This window comes from Quercus lobata, chromosome 8 (genome assembly GCF_001633185.2).
Source record: "Quercus lobata isolate SW786 chromosome 8, ValleyOak3.0 Primary Assembly, whole genome shotgun sequence".
Classification (NCBI taxonomy): Eukaryota; Viridiplantae; Streptophyta; class Magnoliopsida; order Fagales; family Fagaceae; genus Quercus; species Quercus lobata.
Genome location: NC_044911.1, coordinates 7876484 through 7896239, shown reverse-complemented (window position 1 = coordinate 7896239; position 19756 = coordinate 7876484). Strand labels below are relative to the sequence as shown.

Sequence of the window (19756 nt, the reverse complement as noted above, 5' to 3'; positions counted from 1 at the left end):
ATAGTCTAATAGAGAAGAATATCACAATGCTGAAGAGAACATATTCATGAGTTAGAGAGCACCATAATATATATAACTAGTCGCTAACCCGTGCGATGCACGGGAAAACTATTGAAAATAAGATTTTAAAAAGAGAATTTTATTAATTTTAGTTTATATCAAATATTTATTTATGGTAGTTTAAAATATTATTTTAAATCTTCATTTCATTTTATTTTAGTTGGAATAACTTATATAATTAATTGAAATGCTTATAAATAAGAGATGACATTAATAATATACTATATATAGTTAGTGATTATTCAAGATATCATTCAAATATGACAATTTTTTGGTTTTAAAAAAAGAACAATATTAATGCATTTAAACACAAAATACTATATTGTTCAATAGATATTACAACTTTAAAACTAAAACATGAGTAGTAATTTTTAATGGATTGGGGTAATAGCACAACTTTTAATAGAAAAAAAAAATATTTGATTTAAAATTTTTTGGAGTATCACTATAGTAAAAATGCCGAAAGGAAGCAAGAAATTCCACTAAAAAATGCTACAAATACATTTGGGTTTTTTTTTTTTTTTTTTCAATGAGCAGGTACATTACTGTTTAGTAGAGTCTTAATACATGGGGGATACTCCTCCATCCAATACATCATTGTCTAGCAAACCCAGCTAGTTCTTTGCTTCAAATGCTATCTTCTCTGTTGGTCCGTTTGTTCAAGGAGCCACAAGAGAAAAATATATTCCTAATAGAAGAACCAACTACCAAGTAGTAACTACCAAGTAGTCTAACATCATTAAGGATGTGGCCAATGCTCAAATTGGTAGGTCCAGCTAACTTGCCTTTGGTTTCGATTTGACCATAATAGCCAACCTCCACCGCAACTAATACAATCAACTGGATTGGTTAAAACAATTATCAAATACTGGGAGTATAAAAATACAATCAACTGGATTGGTTAAAACAATATATCACATACTGGGAATATAAAAATACAAAACTTGGTATTATGTATATTTAAATATCATTGCAGGCTTCTTGAATTCCACCCATCACAAAAGCCACGGCTTACATCAAATTGGCCTTTGAAATTTTGATCTCCTTCATCCCTGGAACCTGGAAAATCAAATTTCTGGACTAATTGAAAATTTGTAAATATTTCCAACTATCTTCTAACGATGAAATTATTATATCTTTTCAAGAACAAAAAGGAAAACAAAGACCAAACGTACTATGTAGCAAATTTGAAACCTATCACCAAGAAAAAGAATTAAACCTATTGGAAATTCATTAATTGGTACCAATGCAAGTAATTGGTACGCTAAAATATATTGATGAGTAGATAATGGTGACGATGAGAGAATAAAACTTTATAGGAAAAAAATAATATGAATAAATTACTTGTGTATGCTTTGAAGTTACTACCATATCTATCAAAATTTTGAGGAGAAAAATAGAATGAAGTTACTTGTGTATGCTTTTATTATTGATGCAACGATTTCTCTAATGTTAAAGTGAAAAAATAATATTCACTCTCACAACAACTCAAAACATTTACTTAATATATTATATCATCCATACCATCTAGCCACCACTTCCATTCCGGGTGATCATCTCTAACCACCCTCTTAAATTTTGTGGTTGCCTATGTTTCCGGCCCAACACAAAATTCTACTCCCCACCTTTAAACAAAACTTCACAACTTCGCAAATAATTCTTGTCACATTTAGAGATCTCAAATCAACAATTTTCATTGTAGAAACCAAAATACACACTCAGTAGTTCCACCACTATAAATTATACAACAAATTGAGCTATAGCAAATATTGGTAACACAAAATCTCATAAAGGATTTAAAAGTATATTCCAAGAGGAAAAAAACAACAAATTTTTAATACAAATAGTTAGAGTCTACCTTTTAATTTGGAGTATGTACATGTTTTCTTAAAGAATATAATCGTGTGAAACTTGAAAGCAAGTTCAAAGAATAGGTGCAACACATAAAAGCCAGTCATTCATTTAAGTTGGAGAAAAAAAATCCATCCTAGTTCAATTGAAAAAGCATAAAAAAAAATGACAGTCATGTTTTTACATCACACAAAAAATGACATTGAGAAATAAGGCCAACAAATACATCTCACCCTGATTAAATCAACAACACATCATCACATTCCCTACTTATCTTCCTTCTTACCACTCTCCATGTATTATGACTTCTAGAACAACAACAAAAAATCACTTACAAATTTTATCAAACGGCTTGTGTACATGTAAGAAAAAAAAACTTAATGAAAAGAGAGAATTTTAAAAAGAAAAGAGAGTACCATGTTGCAGCAACACCAGCATCTAAGCATTCTATCAAACACATGTTCAGCAATCTCAAACAACTATACTAACCAACCCCAACCTTCAAAAAAAATTCCCACGAAATCCAAAATAGTGGCAGCCCCAACATAACATTCCATAGGCTATCATATAATAAGATCCAGAGATTATAATAATTTATAAAAAGGGAAAACCAATGTAAATGAAGACGACAGTAACACTACATATCAAACCAAAACAAAGCCAAAATTGAAATCAAATAGAAGAATCCCAGGAAACAAAAATCCAATAAAAATTGCATAACCAAAAAAAGGGAAAAAGAAAATCCAAACCAATGTAAAATGAAGATGAGAAAAACACTATATATCAACTAAAACAAACCCAAAATTAAAACCAAATAGAAGAATCCCAAGAAACCAAAAATCCAATAAAAATTGCACACAAAAAAAACGGAAAAAGAAAATCTAATTACAAAAATTTTGTGATTGTTCTTTGCCATAGATTTGACAACAAAGTAAGAAGAAGAAAACGTGGAAATCTGCAAAGAAAAAAAAAAAAAAACTTAAATCCAGAGCAACCCGCAACCCACAACCACAAACCAACAAAAATTCCATGAAAACAAAAACAAAAAAACTTAAATCCAGAGCAACCCACAACCACAAACTAACAAAATTCCATGAACAATTGAAGTGGATAGAAAGAGAGCAATATATAGAAATAAAGGAGAGTAAAAAACATGTTTTAATTACCTCAAAATAAAACATGATGGGCTAGATTGAGCGATGATGGAGAGGCAAAGAGAAATCGATGTAGTGGCGGTGATCCATGGCGGCAGCAGCGGCGGGAGGATTGAGTTTTGGCATATATTAGAAAACAGAGAGGTTTTGGGGTTTAGACGTGAAGGCTGAAGAGGGAGTTGTAACTTGGATTAGGGTTATAATTTGATAATCTATATAAATATATATATATATAATAAGAAGAATTTAAAAAAAAAAAAAAAACGTTAAGAAGAATTAAAAAAAAAAAAAAAAAAAAAGAAGAAGAGGTGACGTGAAAGGATTAGGGTTATAATTGATAATCTATATATATATATATATATATATAATAAGAATTAAAAAAAAAAAAAAAAAAAAAAAAAAAAGAGGTGACGTGGAAAATTGTGGAGCTAGCAGAAGCTTCGGTTTTATATATATATATAGATTATAACGCTCAACTGAATCTTCAATAAGTTACAAAGGGTTGGGCCTGGGATAGTATTACTTTTTTAGTTCACCAATTGTATTTTGTTTCCTCTCTCCTCTTTTTTGGGAAGGAAAGAGGACAGAGCCCATTTTTGTGAGGCTTTTTTGGGCCTATTTTGACTGGTTGTGGGCTCTTTATTGCGCAACATTTTGCCACTAAGGCAAAATTAAGCTTAGCCCTAGGATCATGAGGCCTGGTGCAATCACTTCCCTTGTTTTGCTCTTTGGTTTCCTTGTAAAATCCCAAGTCAGCTCATTGCATAGTTTCTCTCTTATCGTTACAAAACACTTGAGAATTCTTGCCAATCGAAAAGTTCTATGTACACATGGTTGAGTCATTACTTCAAATTCATTTGACTTCAATCACCACAAATTATCAGAACTGCAACAAAGATATAAGAAGATAAAACTTGGATTTCTCTAGAGTATGTATTTTGAAAAGAAACGGACAATACACCAAAGACTATAAATATCTTTAGAGCCAACCAAGCACTAAAGAAGCAAGTCTACAGTCAGTATATCAAAGAAGTAAAATAGTGTTCTTTTTTTTGGGTACATCAGACAAAAACTACGTCATGGGAAAATCTAAGTTAGTATCTATACATCAATACATCCAAAACCAGGGGGAAAAAAACAAGCAATCAAGCTTTCATCTTTGTGTCACTGCCGCTCAAGAGACAACTTCCTATCCTCCTGTTTGATGCAAAAACTTTTCCTGCTGCTTCTTTTAGATTAGATGTTAGAAGTGACGTTAGTTCAAAGAGTTTCACTAAAAAATTCCAATTACAGAAACCTTTTAGGTTTTTGTCGCTAAATTTTTTGTAACAAAATACAATTGGATTTGCTGCTAATATGAAAAATAAGTACTTATCCCCAAGAATAAATAATTGAAAATTAAAAATCCCCATAGGTTCCTTCTTTTCTTTTCTTTTCTTTTTAATATACATACATACATACATACATACATATATATATATATATATATATATATATAAAACCCTTATTTCTTTGGAATGGGGAAGTTTTTATTCATCATACATTCATACCCATTCTAAATAGCGAAAAATGGAGCAAAGTTGAAAGCTACTATCAAGAAAACTCACGTCAGTCTCATTTTAGTCTTCTATTGTAAAGGACTATACGATTGGGAAGCAATCTTAACAGAGGCAAATGACCATCTAAAATCCTTGGTTGAGCATGCAGTAAACAATGGTTGTCCTGCATTGGTTTCCCAATTAGTTAGATTTCAAAGCTTCATCCCTCTCATGAATATGCTAGAAATGTTGTCAACTAATGTATTGGTAAATGATCTGGGATCATCACATTATCTTGGCATAAAAGTTGTGGGGGAAAGCATAGTTAAAATTCCATAGATATCAACTCCCTTTTATTTGAATAATTTCTTACAAACTAAATTGGAAGAAAGTTCTTTTAACATACTGCATGGAAACTTATGCAAGAATACACCTCTATTTATAGTTATATAACCTATTATTAGCTATGTTACTTGTTTAAAAATAATTTAATGAGCCATGTGGTCTTGTAGATAGTCTTATGAATCATTATGTAATGGGTTAAAACTTAACAGAGATTGCTGCAACTTGATTCAAAGGAAAATTTTATCGCGATTGAAATCTACATTTTTAGACAAAGTTACTCATAAAAGTTGGTAAGAGAACAAGAATTCTTCATTTTTTATTATTATTGATAAGTTAAGCACGAATCCAATGAAACTTAACTCCTGACATTGTAACATCAGCCTCCACCTTGGTCTTACTAAGAGAGGAGAGATCATTCAAAAGCTCATTGACAACACTTACTTCGCCAATGGATATAGTAGCATGATAAATGCTTCTTTCTTTCCTCATTGTGCAAAATAGGCAAGAAAAGATAAATATACAAATAGGCCGATTACAAATGCGATTTACAAAAGCATCTTGACACCTCACCAATTGCATTTCGCAAACAAAAAATCACCAAAGGAAAACACGGAAGCCAAATATTGTTAACAACCATGACAGGAGCAACAAAAGCCAATTCACACCAAGAACCACATAATACAAAAAGAAAGCAGTGTTTGCCATTGTTGTTATTACAAATATTTGATCAATAAGTATATGACAGCAACCAGAACCACGATCCCAATAACTGACAAAAGCAGGCACATGCAAGAGCAGCCACCTTTGGTGCGCTTGTTCAAAATAGCCAAATTCTTTTGCACCCGCTGTTTTGACAATAGCAGAGACCACAAAAGAAACATAAATATAATCCCACCAAATTAAAGAATAAAATAGACAGAGTAGAAATTTTGCAATGTATATCTACGTGCATGTGTGTTTGTGGATATAAATATATCGAGTACAAATTTTCGGGGTGGGGGATTTGAACCTTGGATGGTTCCATTAGAAAAACTAGGAGGTGCCAACCAGTTGAGCTACATGGCTCTTGGCACCTATTAGGTTTACTTAGTATAATACATTATAAGCAAAAGGAAAAAAGAATGAGCCGGGGGTGAGGAAGTAACTTTTTGGATTATGAATCCAATCAATAATTCTTTTACGTTATTTATCATTCTATTCCACTCTTTAGTTTCTATAAACTACAGTTTCTAGGTGAGCCAGAGTGGAATTTTATAAAGTGATTTTATTCCTTCTCTCTTCTCTCCTCCCCTTCTCATTTATGAACCAAGCAGATATTTAACTATTATGTGATGCTACATAGGATGACCTTTGGTTTTGACAGGGACAGTTGAATGAGTTACTTTATTGCATTGTACATTTTTGCGATTACATCACTTGCTAAACAAAAATTTTCAGAACAAATTAAAAAGTAGCAGTGAGTGTATTACCCGTAACCTGGAGTCTGTAACATCCACATGTTGGTCCAAGTCATCCTGCATAACGAAGAGCAACAAAATTTAAAATTCAGGGTGGCTATAGTTAATATCACTATATACTAGACTTTAACTGAGATTCAAAGATTAAAAAAGAAAAGACAACTAAGCGAATATGGTGGGGGAAAACACATACAATCAGCCTAGTGTGAAGGTCAAGTTCTTCGTTGACTGCCAATGCAATATGTTTTGTACTTACTACAGTCACCTCCAACTTCTCAAGATCCTCATCTTGCTCTGATTCATAGAGCATACCACATAAAGATCCATAATCCAAAAGCATAAGAAGTATATTTATAACAAGGAAAAGCATTGTTCTCAATAAGTGATAGCAATACCTTTCATAACTTGTCGTTGAAGCCCGACAAGGCCAGAGTTGTCCAAGCCAACTGTTCTGCTCACAGCATCAGCTGGCTTTATTTCTGGGCCAATCAAGCTGTCTCTGTTAGCAAAATTTGACATGTTTAATGTTGAAGCCATCTGGTTAACTTTTGATCTCAAATTTGCAAGATTGTCCTTGCGACGATTCATCTCTTTCTCCGTTCTGTGTTTCACAAGAAGCAGTACAATACACTTCAGATAACAACCACTAGAAAGATTTTTTGAAATACCAACTCAATCAAGTGATAAAGCAAATATTGCCAACTTTATTTTTTTTGATAGGCAAATATTGCCAACTTTAATCCAAGAAACATCTACTTTCAGTCCAACAGTGATGAAGATGTGTACCAACAATACATTAATATAAATAAAAAAAACATAACATAACAAAAAACAAAATTTACTTTGATATGCTAAAATCAGTAACCTCAAAGTTGTTGGGATAATACATTGTGGATCAAATATGTTTTAACATAAAGTTTAATCAGCCAGGATGGACACTACAGGTGATGAATAGAAAGAAAATACTACCAAATGTGGTAAAGGAGATTACTGACATTTCAAACCACCTCTTCCAATTTCTAGATTACAATCCAACCTGCATCTAACTGATACAGTAGAGCATGACAATTAGTAGTCAAGTCTTGAACCTTTTCAACCTCACAAAATCCAGTGCCCAGAATTTAGGAAGTGAGATTTCTATGGTACAGCACAACAGATAATCAGTTAGCCTTTTCGATCACATTTGAGTTCTGTTACTTCTTGTGCAAAGGTATAAGTCTTGCCTGTATACTGAAGGACTCCCATTTTCTGCACTTTTATAAGAGGATTCTAAAAAACCCTCTAATTTATAGCGTATATGTGTGAAACTAACAAATTCTCTAATAATATAACTTGATTACATACCGGATTCATATCACTGCCAATATATAAAATCTCACTACATTTTGCCCCAATAAATGGCCTAAACTTTGGAGCTGTGGCCCTGAATCTTGATTATAAAATCACTGGGATTTGGAAGAATGTCAATACAAAAAATACAAAAGGTTTTTTTGAGAGCCAAAAACAGGAGATGAGCACTAGATCAAACCCATATTCAAATATAAATGTAAAAGATTTTGAGCTAAAAATTAAAAGATTACATCCATCAAAGATGAAAGACAGTGAAAGTGAAATAAATTTATAGCAATATAAGTTATGCTACAGTATGAAAAACTGCTCATCTCAAAAGGTTCAGATGAATCACCAAAACACAGTAATTATTAACATGGGCACCTTCCTCACGACCGCATAGCCAAAACAATAAAACATTTTTTATCAGTATCAAATCAATAAAAACATTATCATACCAGAAAACTGGGGTCCAGAAACATTATGATCATAAGAACAAGGAAAGCATTTTAAGACATTCACTCGAGTCCTAAATCTATATCGCAGTGATTACAGTCTTCTTATTAACATTAGTGCAGTTAAGAAGACTTACATGGGCTGCTTTCCAGGAATCTTTGACAAAAGGGACTGTAAGCTATCAAGTCTAGTCCCTAATATTGTGATCTTCCTCCGTATAGAAGATGCATGACGCTGAGCATCTGGTCCTGTTGCAGGCAATGAACTACGTTCAGAAATCATGCCATTGATATCATCGGCAAGTTTTACTGCTTCATTGTATTCCTTCACCCATGAGTCTGCAGAAGCTGCCATTGACCTGAAAGATAAAAGGGAGAATATATCAGTAAAAAATTTAATCGCAGATAATTTACCAATAGTCCTACATAGATACATGGTAAAAGAACTTCGGCACCAAGACAACCACACACACATACAGAATAAAATCTTTCTGACATTAAGACCTCAACTAAAAAGATGAAATTAATAACAATAAAAAATATAAGTTTAGGCACTGAGAAAAGTAGAAGGATAATAGCATAATAAACGTGAGATGTATACAGTTTGGTTAATATACCCTTAACAGATCTTATAGAAACTGGTCATCCTAAGATCTGTGAAGGGCTAGGTCTGGTATTTTACAAATAAAATTACAACCTACCATTACCCACATAGCAATTTAAAGCTAATAATAAGTAAATCCAATCCCATATACATCTAACCAGTGTCTAATATCTTTTAACTCACACCAACTAATTAGTTTTTTTTTTTTTTTTTTTTTTTAGGTAACGAAAAAATTTTATCAAGCAAAAATAGCCAACCCAAGTACATTGGGGATGTACTATGGAGGCAAAAATCAAGAACCAAAATTACAATGATCAAGTAAAACAGGAAGGGAAAAACAATAAATATGCGACAAAGCCACACTCCAACTAATTAGTTGTCTTCGTTGCAGTAAGATCACCTTCTGCAACTGGCTTAGAAGTTAGAACCACGGAACACTTCAAGAAGACGGATATTCAATTACACATGAATTCATAACACCATTACTGGCAGTTGTTTTAGCATAAATAAGAGTCAGAGATTAAACAATCATACTCTAAGAAAACTATATAAGTATACATACATCAAGGACACTAGCCACTCCACTCATGAATATATTAATGAATCCCACTGTCCACACACTGATGATCACGAGAGCTTAGGCAACCAAGAAATAAGCCAACAACATATATCTTGCTAACAACAGCTAAGCCACCCCACTTTTTAGTCCCAAAAGCAAACATGCAATAGCTTAAATAGTGCGCAAATGCAAGAAAATTATAGAAAACGAAACAAATGGTCACATGATACAAGAACAGCCCACTTGTTTGCCAAATGAGGACATTACCAACCATTACTCAACTCAACTGGACTAATCCAAAATTCCCAACTCCTATTAGCCAACACACGAATTACACAGGATCCTCTACACTAACCCTTATGCACCATCCCACTCTTAAGTCAATATATGTAAACACACACACATAAATATATAGCTAAAACTCAAGTTAAGACTAGGGCGGCGGGGCTTAGATCAAAAGAAACCATACCCAATTACCTAAATTCTCATTGAATTATGAAAAAGCACACACCCACGCACATATATTTATATCTAGCACAAGGGAAGCGAGGCTTAGATCACAAGAAACCATACCCAATTATCTAAATTCTCACCGAATTATGAAAAACCACATATACATATATTAAGCTAAAATTCATGTTAAGACAAGGGGAAGCAAGGCTTAGACCAAAAGAAACCATACCCAATTACCTAAATTCTAATTAAATAATGAAAAACCATTCTATTTCAACAATATCCCAGCTCAATGTCTAAAAATAGAAACAATACAACAAAAATCCCCTCCAATAGCCAAAAAAAAATAAACCCAAAAGCTAATAAGCTTCACCTCAATGATCGAAAAAAAACCCAAATTTCTAAATTCAATCTTAACGAAAACCCACAAAAAGTTGCATCAAATTATCAAACCGATCACACCAAATATTCAAGCTTTGATCGAAACCCTAAACAAAAAATCCAAAACCCCAAAAGGAAAACGACGACGCTTTTAGGCTAACAGAGAAAGAAAAGTCAAATGGGAAATTACATGATCATGATGGGAATGAGAGTTTCGGATCGAATATTGGAAAATTTTGAGAGGAAAATTGAGAGAAAAAAAATAGCACCTGTGTTTTGGGAATTTGATGGTGATCGAAACGAGGTCGTATACGTGAAGGAGCGTGTAGGATTGGAGGAATTTGGAAATGACGTACGGCAGCAGCACCACCTAGGATAGAACCGGAAGTAAATATTTTTAATAAAACTAAAATAAATATGTCCGGCTCCGGTCAAAAACACACGACAATGAATGAAATGAAAGTTGGAATTGTAAATTATTATTATTCTTTTCTCTCTATTTTACTCTCTCTCTCTCTCTCTTTTCTTTTCTTTTTTAACACCAAAAAAAAAAAAAAGTTTTAAACCAATTCACTTAACTATGTTATGATTAATTGATTATTCACATTGCACATTATCCACGTATTGTGAAGGAGAGGTTACATGTAAATATACGATACAGTCTTAAGAAGGTAAGGTTCGATTATGATATTTTGTTTTGCATAATAATAGTCATATCTTATCTTCGCTTGTACTAATAAGTAAATTTGAAAATAATATATTAATAAATTAATATAAAAATCCGATAATAACATGGATAATATTGCATTAATGATACAAAATCTAATATTTATAATCACACAAATCAAAGTATTTACTGTGCAATCATTGTTCAATAAAACGCTATGTTGAAATGTATCTAAATCTTTAACACAAATACAAACTATAAATTTCGTACCAAATCATATATTATATTTATATAATAAAAGTTGTGTTTTAAAAACCGTGGTTGCGTTAATGGACTATTTTCTATTTGCTTGTTTATGCTTTCTTCAATTATTAAGATGGTTATTCTTTTTTAGAAGAGAATATTTAAGTAACTTTAGTTAAAACTCTATTAAATATTCAAGTCACTCACTAATTTTTAATATAGTTTTGATATATTTACATTTAATTTGTAATTGAGACGTGCATCACACAAGTATAATTAATAAATAATAATAATAATAATAATAATAATAATAAATTGACTTATAAACCGTGGTTGTACCAAGTAGTTACTTTCACTAATTAGTAAATTAAATTTATATTATTTGTTAGGATATATTTCCTCAAATTAAGGGATAATATTTAACAAATGATTAATTTAGGTAGAAAATTATCATTTCAATTTTATTCAAAATTTCAAACTAAAAGTCTATTATAAAAAATTCTAAACTTAAATTCAAAACAACAATCCACACTTTCTTTCTCAAAAAAAGAAAACCTCACGTTTTGATTTATTCTCCAATTAAAAGTTTATTATTAATATTTTAAGAACAACTAATTAGTAAATTAACTTTATACATTTAAATTTCAACAAATTTGAATTCTATTCAAACTAAAAGTCTATTATAAAAAATTTATAAACTAAAATATTTTAGTTGGACTTAGAAACCATGGTTGCACCAAGTAGCAACTCTCACTAATTAGTAAATTAATTTTATATTATTTGTTAGGATATATTTCTTCAAATTAAGGAATAATATTTAACGACGGTTTAATTTAGATAAATTTTATCATTTAAATTTCAAAAAATTTAAATCATATTCTGATAGTGAACTAAAAGTTGATTAACTCCAAGCTCGTCCATAAGAGCCGTCTAGGCCAAGAACACAAGAGTGGCCATGCCTAACGAAACAGTCATCCATAGGCTTGTGGGTCGTTCGTGGGCCTATGGTCGTCTATAAGGATTGTACCAAGACGATCCCCAACACTTAGAAAAATTTCAAGGCAAGTTTATCTACGCGAACTAGAAAATTAATCCATGTGTTATTATTCTAAAGACATAAATAAGGCCCCACTTGATCACTACATCTTCCTTCTAAATACTTAACTGCCATTAACAATTATAGAAGATGAATATATGATAACTCCCATAGCGGTTGTGGAAGTTATCCTTGAACCCTCTGATTTCCTCAAATGTAGGGGAAGTTACATGTCAAATAACTACTCCAAGAGCATACTATATAAACACTCATCTATGACAAGAAAAGGTAAGTGTGAAACATTTCCCAAAAAGTTGGAACTCCAAAATTTGAGAGAGAAACTAACTTAAGCATTGGAGGGTTCTTGGCCGGTCCAGACCGGTCACTTTTGATCGTGTGTTTTCTTTTCAGGCCTTTCAAGTGACTAAAAGGTCATTGACGTCCGAAACATTCTGCCTACTGATTTCTTGTGCATCGTCATATTCAAACTAAAAATCTATTATAAAAAAATTCTAAACTTAAATCTCAAATAACAACCCACATTTTCTTTCTAAAACAAAACCCACGTTTAACTTCTACTCCAACTAAAATTCTATCATCAATATTTTAAGAACAACTAATTAGTAAATTAATTTTATACATTTAAATTTCAACAAATTTAAATTCTATTCAAACTAAAAATCTATTATCAAAAAATTCTAAACTTAAATATTTCACCAAGTTTAAATTATATTCAAACTAAAAGTCCATTATAAAAAATTCTAAACTTAAATCCCAAACAACAACCCATTTTTCTTTCTAAAAAAAACAACCTTTTAACTTCTACTCTAATTAATAGTCTATTATCTAAATATATATATATATATATATATATATATATATATATATTTATATAGATAAACACTGATAAAGCCCAAACTCTAAACAACTAGAATTTAAAACAATTTTTTTATTAAAATTATTTACTTATTTTATAATTTATTATTACTATTTATTTAATAATTATGTTTTAATTATTTTTTAATAAATTTAGCTTTCATATGAATCTTCATGAGGCCATGTATCGCTCGAGAACAATACTAGTATATATAAAATAAATGGGTCTTAAAGCTGTGATTGTACCAAGTGGATAGCCTACCTAATTGTCATGTGTGTATTACAATTAACAATGGTTTAATTGTTGACTATTTACTAGCAATAGTAAAATTTAAATGAGCCAAAGGTTATTTATAAAAAATTGAGCCAAAGGTTACTATAAGATAAATGCAAATCCTATATTTTATATAGAGTAAGACTTAGGTACAATACTTAGACGTTTTTCCTTAAGTTTCCCTTTTAAAATTCTGCCATATGGATTTTTTCTCATGGGATGGAAATATATTTTTTTAGTTAAGTAGCCATATGGCTGAATTTTAAGAAAAGAACATAAGGAACAGCATCTAAGTTATTGTATATAAGTTTTGCCCTTTTATATAGGTAAAACTAAGAAAAAATCCAATTAAGTTTTAAGTTAGATTCCAATTGTTGTCTAATTTTGGGACACATGTTCTACTTAATTTTTTTTTTTAATTTTTGTTCCAGGTGAGTTAATGAGGTACAGAAGACGAAAGGTCTAATATAAATAAATCATTAAAAACTCAATAAACAAAAAAAGAGAAAAAGAAAGAATAAATTTAAGTGTATATCCAAAAGAAATTAAAATATAAAAAAGAAAAAAGAAAAAGAAAGAGAGTATAATTTGAATCCATATATGTGTAATTATCATTTTTTTAATTATACTGTACATATACACGGGTTTTATACTAGTACTTATAATTTGCAGTTATTATATTAAATATAGGATTTCAATTCTATAAAGACTTCTTATAACACCTTATATTTACACCATGAATACTGTCACAACTTAATGAATAATTAAATTTGAAATTGCAGATAGATTTGTACTAAACACATTAACACCGTCCTAACATAATCCTAGCTAATAATAATTGATTAGTTTGGGATTGTGTTTAATTCGCTATTCACTTCTACACAAATGACGAAGACTACTCTGTGCGTCTTAAAGTTATGTGAAACTCATCAAACCTACAAAAGAGAGGAAAGTGGCTGCTACCAACTTACCTAACTTGTGAAAATCATACTTTTTAACTTTCTAAAGAAAAGTTAATTAAGGGTGGTGTGACGAAAGAAAGAGAGACACTCATGTATATATGTGTAATCAGAAACTTATAAAGAAGTGTTCCATATCAATGATGCAAGGGTGTATAAGTTTATAAGTATATGAATTTTTTATGTGCTCTCTCATAATAACAAGAATTCAATTGAAATATACATAACTAATTAACAAATAACAATAGGCAAAGATTTACTTTTACTCAAAAGGCAGTTCCAACACTTGTACTAAAATATTTTATCATACATACTTTGCTTTTGACAATTACATTTGTTCAAAAACCAAAATTTTAGCCGGGAGAGAAGATTGTGATCCTTTGAAGCAAAGTAGTTTTCCTCATGTCAAAAGCTTGGGTTTGTGAGGTTGAAGATTGGATACTTGTGAAGCCACCACAGAATCAACAGCATGCCCATTAATCAGCACTTTCATCCTCTTCTTCAAGCCCACGGAATCAGTACTACCGACCATAAGGCCTACAACTGAAATTCAAATAGCATGTCAATGGTTAAATATATTAGTATATTACATTCTCATGCCCATTAACGCAAAAAATTAAGATCTATTGTAACAAAAGAGAACTTAAGAAAGAATACCACATCAGAAAGGCACCAGTACCCCACCCCCCCCTCTCCCGCCAAAAAAAAAAAAAAAAAAGAAAGTGAAAAGTATCATAAACACAATAATGACCCTAAGAAAATCCAATCTATTGAGTTCAGAAAGATTAAAGGAACAAGATCCCCCCCTGAGAATCATTTGGTCATCTTAACAATGACACCAACATGGGGATTATTTGTATCTGCCATATTTTATAATGATTTATAGTTCAAAGATTAACTCACAAACAGAAGCATGCTATAAAATTATTTACACCCTAGAATCAAGGAACCTTGAGCAAGCAAAGGCACATATCATGATACCATAAACAAGCAACATAATTTAGCAAGATGAAATTGCTTTACCTTTAATCTGAATTATATGCCATTAAGTAAGCTTACCAATGATTTATATGTCTATGCTTGAGGCATGACCAATGGTGGTGCAAACATAGTAAGCTGAATTCACAAAATGATTCTATTATAAGTATGAAGAACAATCTACCAATCTAACCCACCAAACTAAACATCATGTCTACAACAAAAGAGAAAGGCTCTTAGTTGGAAATTGGTTTTGTTGAACAGTAAATGGAGAGCAGCTCTAATAGAGGCAGTATAATAGCAATAATTCCGTATAAGTCACAGCTCAGCCAGAGACATCATGATAGTTAATAACTCCTTAACCTACATTTCTTAAACTATTAAGAAAAGCTCTCTCCCAACCACAAACCCAAGGATGTCAAGCATTAAGACACTGAAACCAACCACTCAATGCAAAAGTTACCATTCAGTTTTTAAGTCATCCACTAAAATTCTACAAAAGTTACCATTCCAAAAATAACCATTCAATAGTAAGCAGTATTGGTTGTGAAAAAAACCAACAAAAGCTATTTTAATTCTAATTGCATTTTCTTTGTAGTCAGAGTGTGAAATATGAATAAATTTGTAAGCAAGACAACACCTTTTTCTTTCTTCCTCTTAAAATTCATGACACAAAAAATAATTCTATGACCCCAATAACACCAAACACCCACCACTGCCAGGCGCTGGCATTCACTGGCCCAAGCATCCGTAAGAAAAGTATAACTTTTTATTTTTTGACCACCATCAACTAATCAAAGAGTTTGATCAAACTAGAGGGCTGAAGGACAAATGTTAATCATAAACATACATAACATCAAATTTCAAAAATGAATTTGTAATGTACTTAAATATGTGTAGATGCAAGCAGATTTGGCGTTACCTGCCAAACATCTTTTGGGAGGTTATCTAAAGCTTTAGAAACATAAATCTGATACTGAAATCAATGAAGGGGAAAAAATCAATGAAAGAACAGGATGGTTTTAGTGCTATAAATGAAATAAAGGGATGAACTTTAAAAAAGAAAATCAAGGAAAGGAAAAAAAAAAAAAATCATAAATCTGACATCAAAATTTCCTTACCAAAAGAAAGGAAAGGTAGATTCTTCTGGTATGAATGCTGTTTGTTTAAGATTCAAGCTTTTTTCTAACAGGTCAGTATATGCAATGGGCATTGAGTTTATTTCGGGTAGGCTTTTGAAACATAGGTAACGTGGGTGGTTGAAACACTGTTAGTGAGATGCTGGTGGATGGCGAAACCCTCTACTCCGGGCTCCTTTTTTTTCTTTTTTCTTTTTTCTTTTTTTTTTTTTAATTTTAAAATTTTGCAGTTTCCATTGGGGTGGAGCAGTTGTCTCCACTGCTGATCAATCACAAAACCAGGTGGCTCACCATCCGCTGGAAGAGAGTGAAGGAAGAGAGTGTTCTTAAAAGTTGAAACTGAGAAAAAAGGGGGAGTGAATAGCCTATTGAAAATTTTGAGGGTATCATTGTAATTTCCAGTTGGTGCAGGTATCTTCTTTATTGGGTAGTCTCAACAAGAAAGAAGCTGACCTGGAGAGAGTGGCTTATAAGATACTTTCTCCCCAAACAGAGGGTTGGGATGACTTGGTGGGACTTGGTACTTATAAACTTACTCTTGCTCGTTAGCTTGTGCTCCAACAAAATGAACTACAAATAGAATGTTGAGTGCAGTGCTTTACATAATAACCTACTTTTCTGTTTTGACTTGCGAGGCCACATTAACACCGTTGTCTGAAAAATAATTTTTTTCATCAGCTTTCATTCAAAGAAAAAGGTGCAAGCACATCAGCATCCTTCTTGCTATGCTATGAAAATGGAACAAAAAAACATGAGCTTACAGTTTTGTTCATTGGGGTTTGGGTTTGTCCAGTCTTAGGTGAGCTTGATAAAGCTCACATCTAGCTGAGGTTGAACGGACCTGGATTTCAGAGCTCAAATGGACATCAAGCCATTGTATTTTAGATCAACCCAAACTTGAGCTAATTTGCAGGCTTGCAACCCTATCCAATAGCAGACTACAATGGAAATATAATTTCAACACTATATACACCAGTAAAATAAATTAAATAATCTGTAAATGCACATTTGTACTAGCTAAACAAATGCTATTCTCCACTTACTAGCTATATGAAGATAACCACCACAGATGCTGCATAAACAGCCATATACATTACCAAATGCATACATGGTTGAATTCATCACATAGCTAGGTTCCTCAATCAATAAATCGTAAGGAACTTTTCCTCTAAAGGAATTAATGGTGGCCATAAAATAAAACAAACTTTAACTATTCCTAAGCAATTAGGGGAAAGGAAAATGCATTCAGCATAGATCAACATATCAGAAACGCAATTTTATCACCTAAGTTATAAACATGGCCATGCTTCCAGGACAGGGAAAAAACCAATGCAACTTTCAACAAAAAATCCAAAACAGTTTCCTAAATTCTTAATGACTGGATCTTAAGAAAGTTCAGACGATATGATCTTAGATACATAAAAAAATTGACTTCAGAGTGATAAACCAGCAATTTGTCCAAATCCATGACCTCATCATGCTTTTATGCCATGCCATGAGACCCTGCAAACATAAAATGACCAGAAATGATAATTTTACAATTACAAATGTAATCAGTGGATGTTTTATGAAAATATTTAATCTGTCACACTGACAGTTTGTGGTTTTTAGCATACTGCCTCCTAAAGATGAATCCAATTCACAATATTTTTTCATGACATGTAATGAAAAACATTGAATCATTTGCTAATTTAATCCACAATTTTAACATGTGAAGCAGAAAGTAGCACGCAAGCATTTGCTCTAGGAAGCACAGACATTTCATTAAGGGTGCTATACCCACGTCATATCTGAGTCATGCCCGTATCATACTAGTGTCGTAACAGCTGTTTCATGTTATAATTTTTCAAAAATTGCTCGTGACATGTAATTATTAGGATTTGAAACAATTATCATCAATAGCAATACTATTTTGCATAGCATTGTTGCAATTCAACGTTGTCATAGAGAAATTGCTAAACAATTTTTAATACTTACAAAGTATCACAGTACATAAATTTCTTGTTCTTATAAGTTAATATCACATTAGCAATTTATAAAGTAATGAAAACAAACATGATAATGATAAGAATGAATATACCTTAGCTCTTTAACGGTTGGCATTGAGAGCCATGAGAAGCTTCTGGCCACTGGGCAAGTAAGAGACATTCGGGGACTTAGCAAGCGTGGCGGCATTCTCCCTCATGGCCTCAATCTTCCTGAGCTCAATGAGTCCCGTTCCAGCCTTCTCAGTAGCCTCCGATATCATCTTCGCCGACTCGCTCTCTCCCTCGGCCCTAATGATGGCGGCGCGCCTCTCCTGCTCCGCCTTCGCCACCACAAACTTCGACCTCTCCGCCTCCTGCTGCGCCACCTGCTTCTGCTCCACGGCGCGCGAGAACTCCGAGCCGTACGACAGGTGCGTGATCGCCACGTCATCGAGCACGATGTTGAAGTTCCTGGCGCGCTCGGTGAGCCCGCTCTGCACGAGCGCCGAGACCTGCGGGCGCTCGGTGAGGAGCTGATCGGCGTTGAACTGAGCCACGACGGCCTTCAAGACCTCGTTGCCGATCGAAGGGAGGACCTTCTCGTCGTACTCGAGACCTAGGGTTTGGACGATCTGAGGGAGGCGCGTGACCTCGGGGCGCGAGAGAACGCGGAGGGTTAGGTTGACCATCTGGAGGTCCTTGGTGCCGGAGACGGAGGAGAAAGTGTGGGGCTTCGTGCGGATGTCGAAGATGAAAGGCTTTTGGAGCCATGGGATGAGGAAATGGGTGCCTTCGCCGACGGTTTCGTCGAGAATTCCACGGATGCGGTCGAAGATGACTGCGCGCTGGCCGCCGTCGACGGTGTAGAGAGATGAGTTGAGAGCCGTGGTGGCTACGCCGAGACCCAAGGCGGCGCGTGCGACGTTGTTCAATAAGGAAACAGCGCCTTGGCTACCCATGATTGATACGGTGGAACTGAGGGCTGTGGTAGCACCGTTCAAGTGCGGCTTGTTTTCTGCGTCAGGGTTTTCTGAGGTTTTAGTTAGTTTTTTTTCCTTTTCAAATTTTCAATTTCTATTTTCCTCCCCATATTTTACTAAATATTTGTTTTCTATTCCTAATCTATTAAAAAGTTCGTTCTTCATCCTTAACATTATAAAAATATTTTATTTTATATCCTTAAATTTTACCAAAAGTTTATTTTTTATTTTTAAACTATTGCCAAAAGTTCTTTTATCATCCATATTTTCATTTTTAAACTATTAAAAAAATTATTTACAAATTTAAGAATGAAACAATCATTTTGAAAGTTTAGGGACAAAAAACAAATTGTTGATAAAATTTAAAAACTAAAATAGTATTTTATCATTTTTTTTTTTAAGGGATAGTATGAGGTTTTTTGAAAGCCTCATTTAAAATATTGGGTAAACT

General features: G+C 32.8%; 2 protein-coding genes and 1 long non-coding RNA gene across 8 annotated transcripts; all 3 read right to left on the bottom strand.

Annotated features, from left to right (window-relative positions):
* Positions 1-569: 569 nt before the first annotated feature.
* On the bottom strand, positions 570-3261 carry LOC115958251. Its single transcript, XR_004084488.1, has 2 exons — positions 3078-3261; positions 570-1119 (listed from the first exon to the last, which is right to left on the bottom strand). It is a non-coding gene; the product is annotated as an uncharacterized LOC115958251 (long non-coding RNA).
* Positions 3262-5378: 2117 nt separating this feature from the next.
* LOC115957930 (syntaxin-51-like) lies at positions 5379-10662 on the bottom strand. Of its 2 annotated transcripts, none has more exons than XM_031076276.1 (6): positions 10456-10662; positions 8327-8548; positions 6801-7006; positions 6599-6699; positions 6418-6462; positions 5379-5793 (listed from the first exon to the last, which is right to left on the bottom strand). In XM_031076276.1, exons 2-6 carry the CDS (start codon positions 8542-8544, stop codon positions 5662-5664), a joined length of 702 nt encoding a protein of 233 aa, XP_030932136.1. In that variant the 5' UTR covers positions 8545-8548; positions 10456-10662; the 3' UTR covers positions 5379-5661. The 2 variants fall into 2 exon arrangements, with proteins under 2 accessions (XP_030932136.1, XP_030932135.1); XM_031076275.1 differs by having other exon boundaries at positions 10377-10458.
* Positions 10663-14439: 3777 nt separating this feature from the next.
* LOC115955664 (prohibitin-3, mitochondrial-like) lies at positions 14440-19377 on the bottom strand. 5 transcript variants are annotated; one of them, XR_004084167.1, is made up of 5 exons: positions 18439-19377; positions 17120-17861; positions 16341-17012; positions 16142-16195; positions 14481-14784 (listed from the first exon to the last, which is right to left on the bottom strand). XR_004084167.1 is itself a non-coding variant. In XM_031073891.1 (3 exons), the coding sequence occupies exon 1, from the start codon at positions 19282-19284 to the stop codon at positions 18448-18450; it is 837 nt and encodes a 278-aa protein (XP_030929751.1). In that variant the 5' UTR covers positions 19285-19377; the 3' UTR covers positions 14440-14784; positions 17830-17861; positions 18439-18447. The 5 variants fall into 5 exon arrangements, 2 of the variants coding, with proteins under 2 accessions (XP_030929751.1, XP_030929752.1); XR_004084168.1 differs by having other exon boundaries at positions 16969-17012; XR_004084166.1 differs by having other exon boundaries at positions 16341-17861.
* Between the last annotated feature and the right edge of the window lie 379 nt (positions 19378-19756).

What these genes read in the sequence shown, in the direction of transcription:
- LOC115957930 (XM_031076275.1), bottom strand. An exon ending in TCAACGACAAGTTATGAAAG is followed by an intron (nt 6,700 to 6,800) that starts GTATTGCTATCA and finishes TCTATGAATCAG; the next exon opens with AGCAAGATGAGGATCTTGAG. An exon ending in ACCTTCACACTAGGCTGATT is followed by an intron (nt 6,463 to 6,598) that starts GTATGTGTTTTC and finishes TTCGTTATGCAG; the next exon opens with GATGACTTGGACCAACATGT.
- LOC115955664 (XM_031073891.1), bottom strand. Translation starts at nt 19,284, where the DNA reads ATGGGTAGCCAAGGCGCTGTTTCCTTATTGAACAACGTCGCACGCGCC.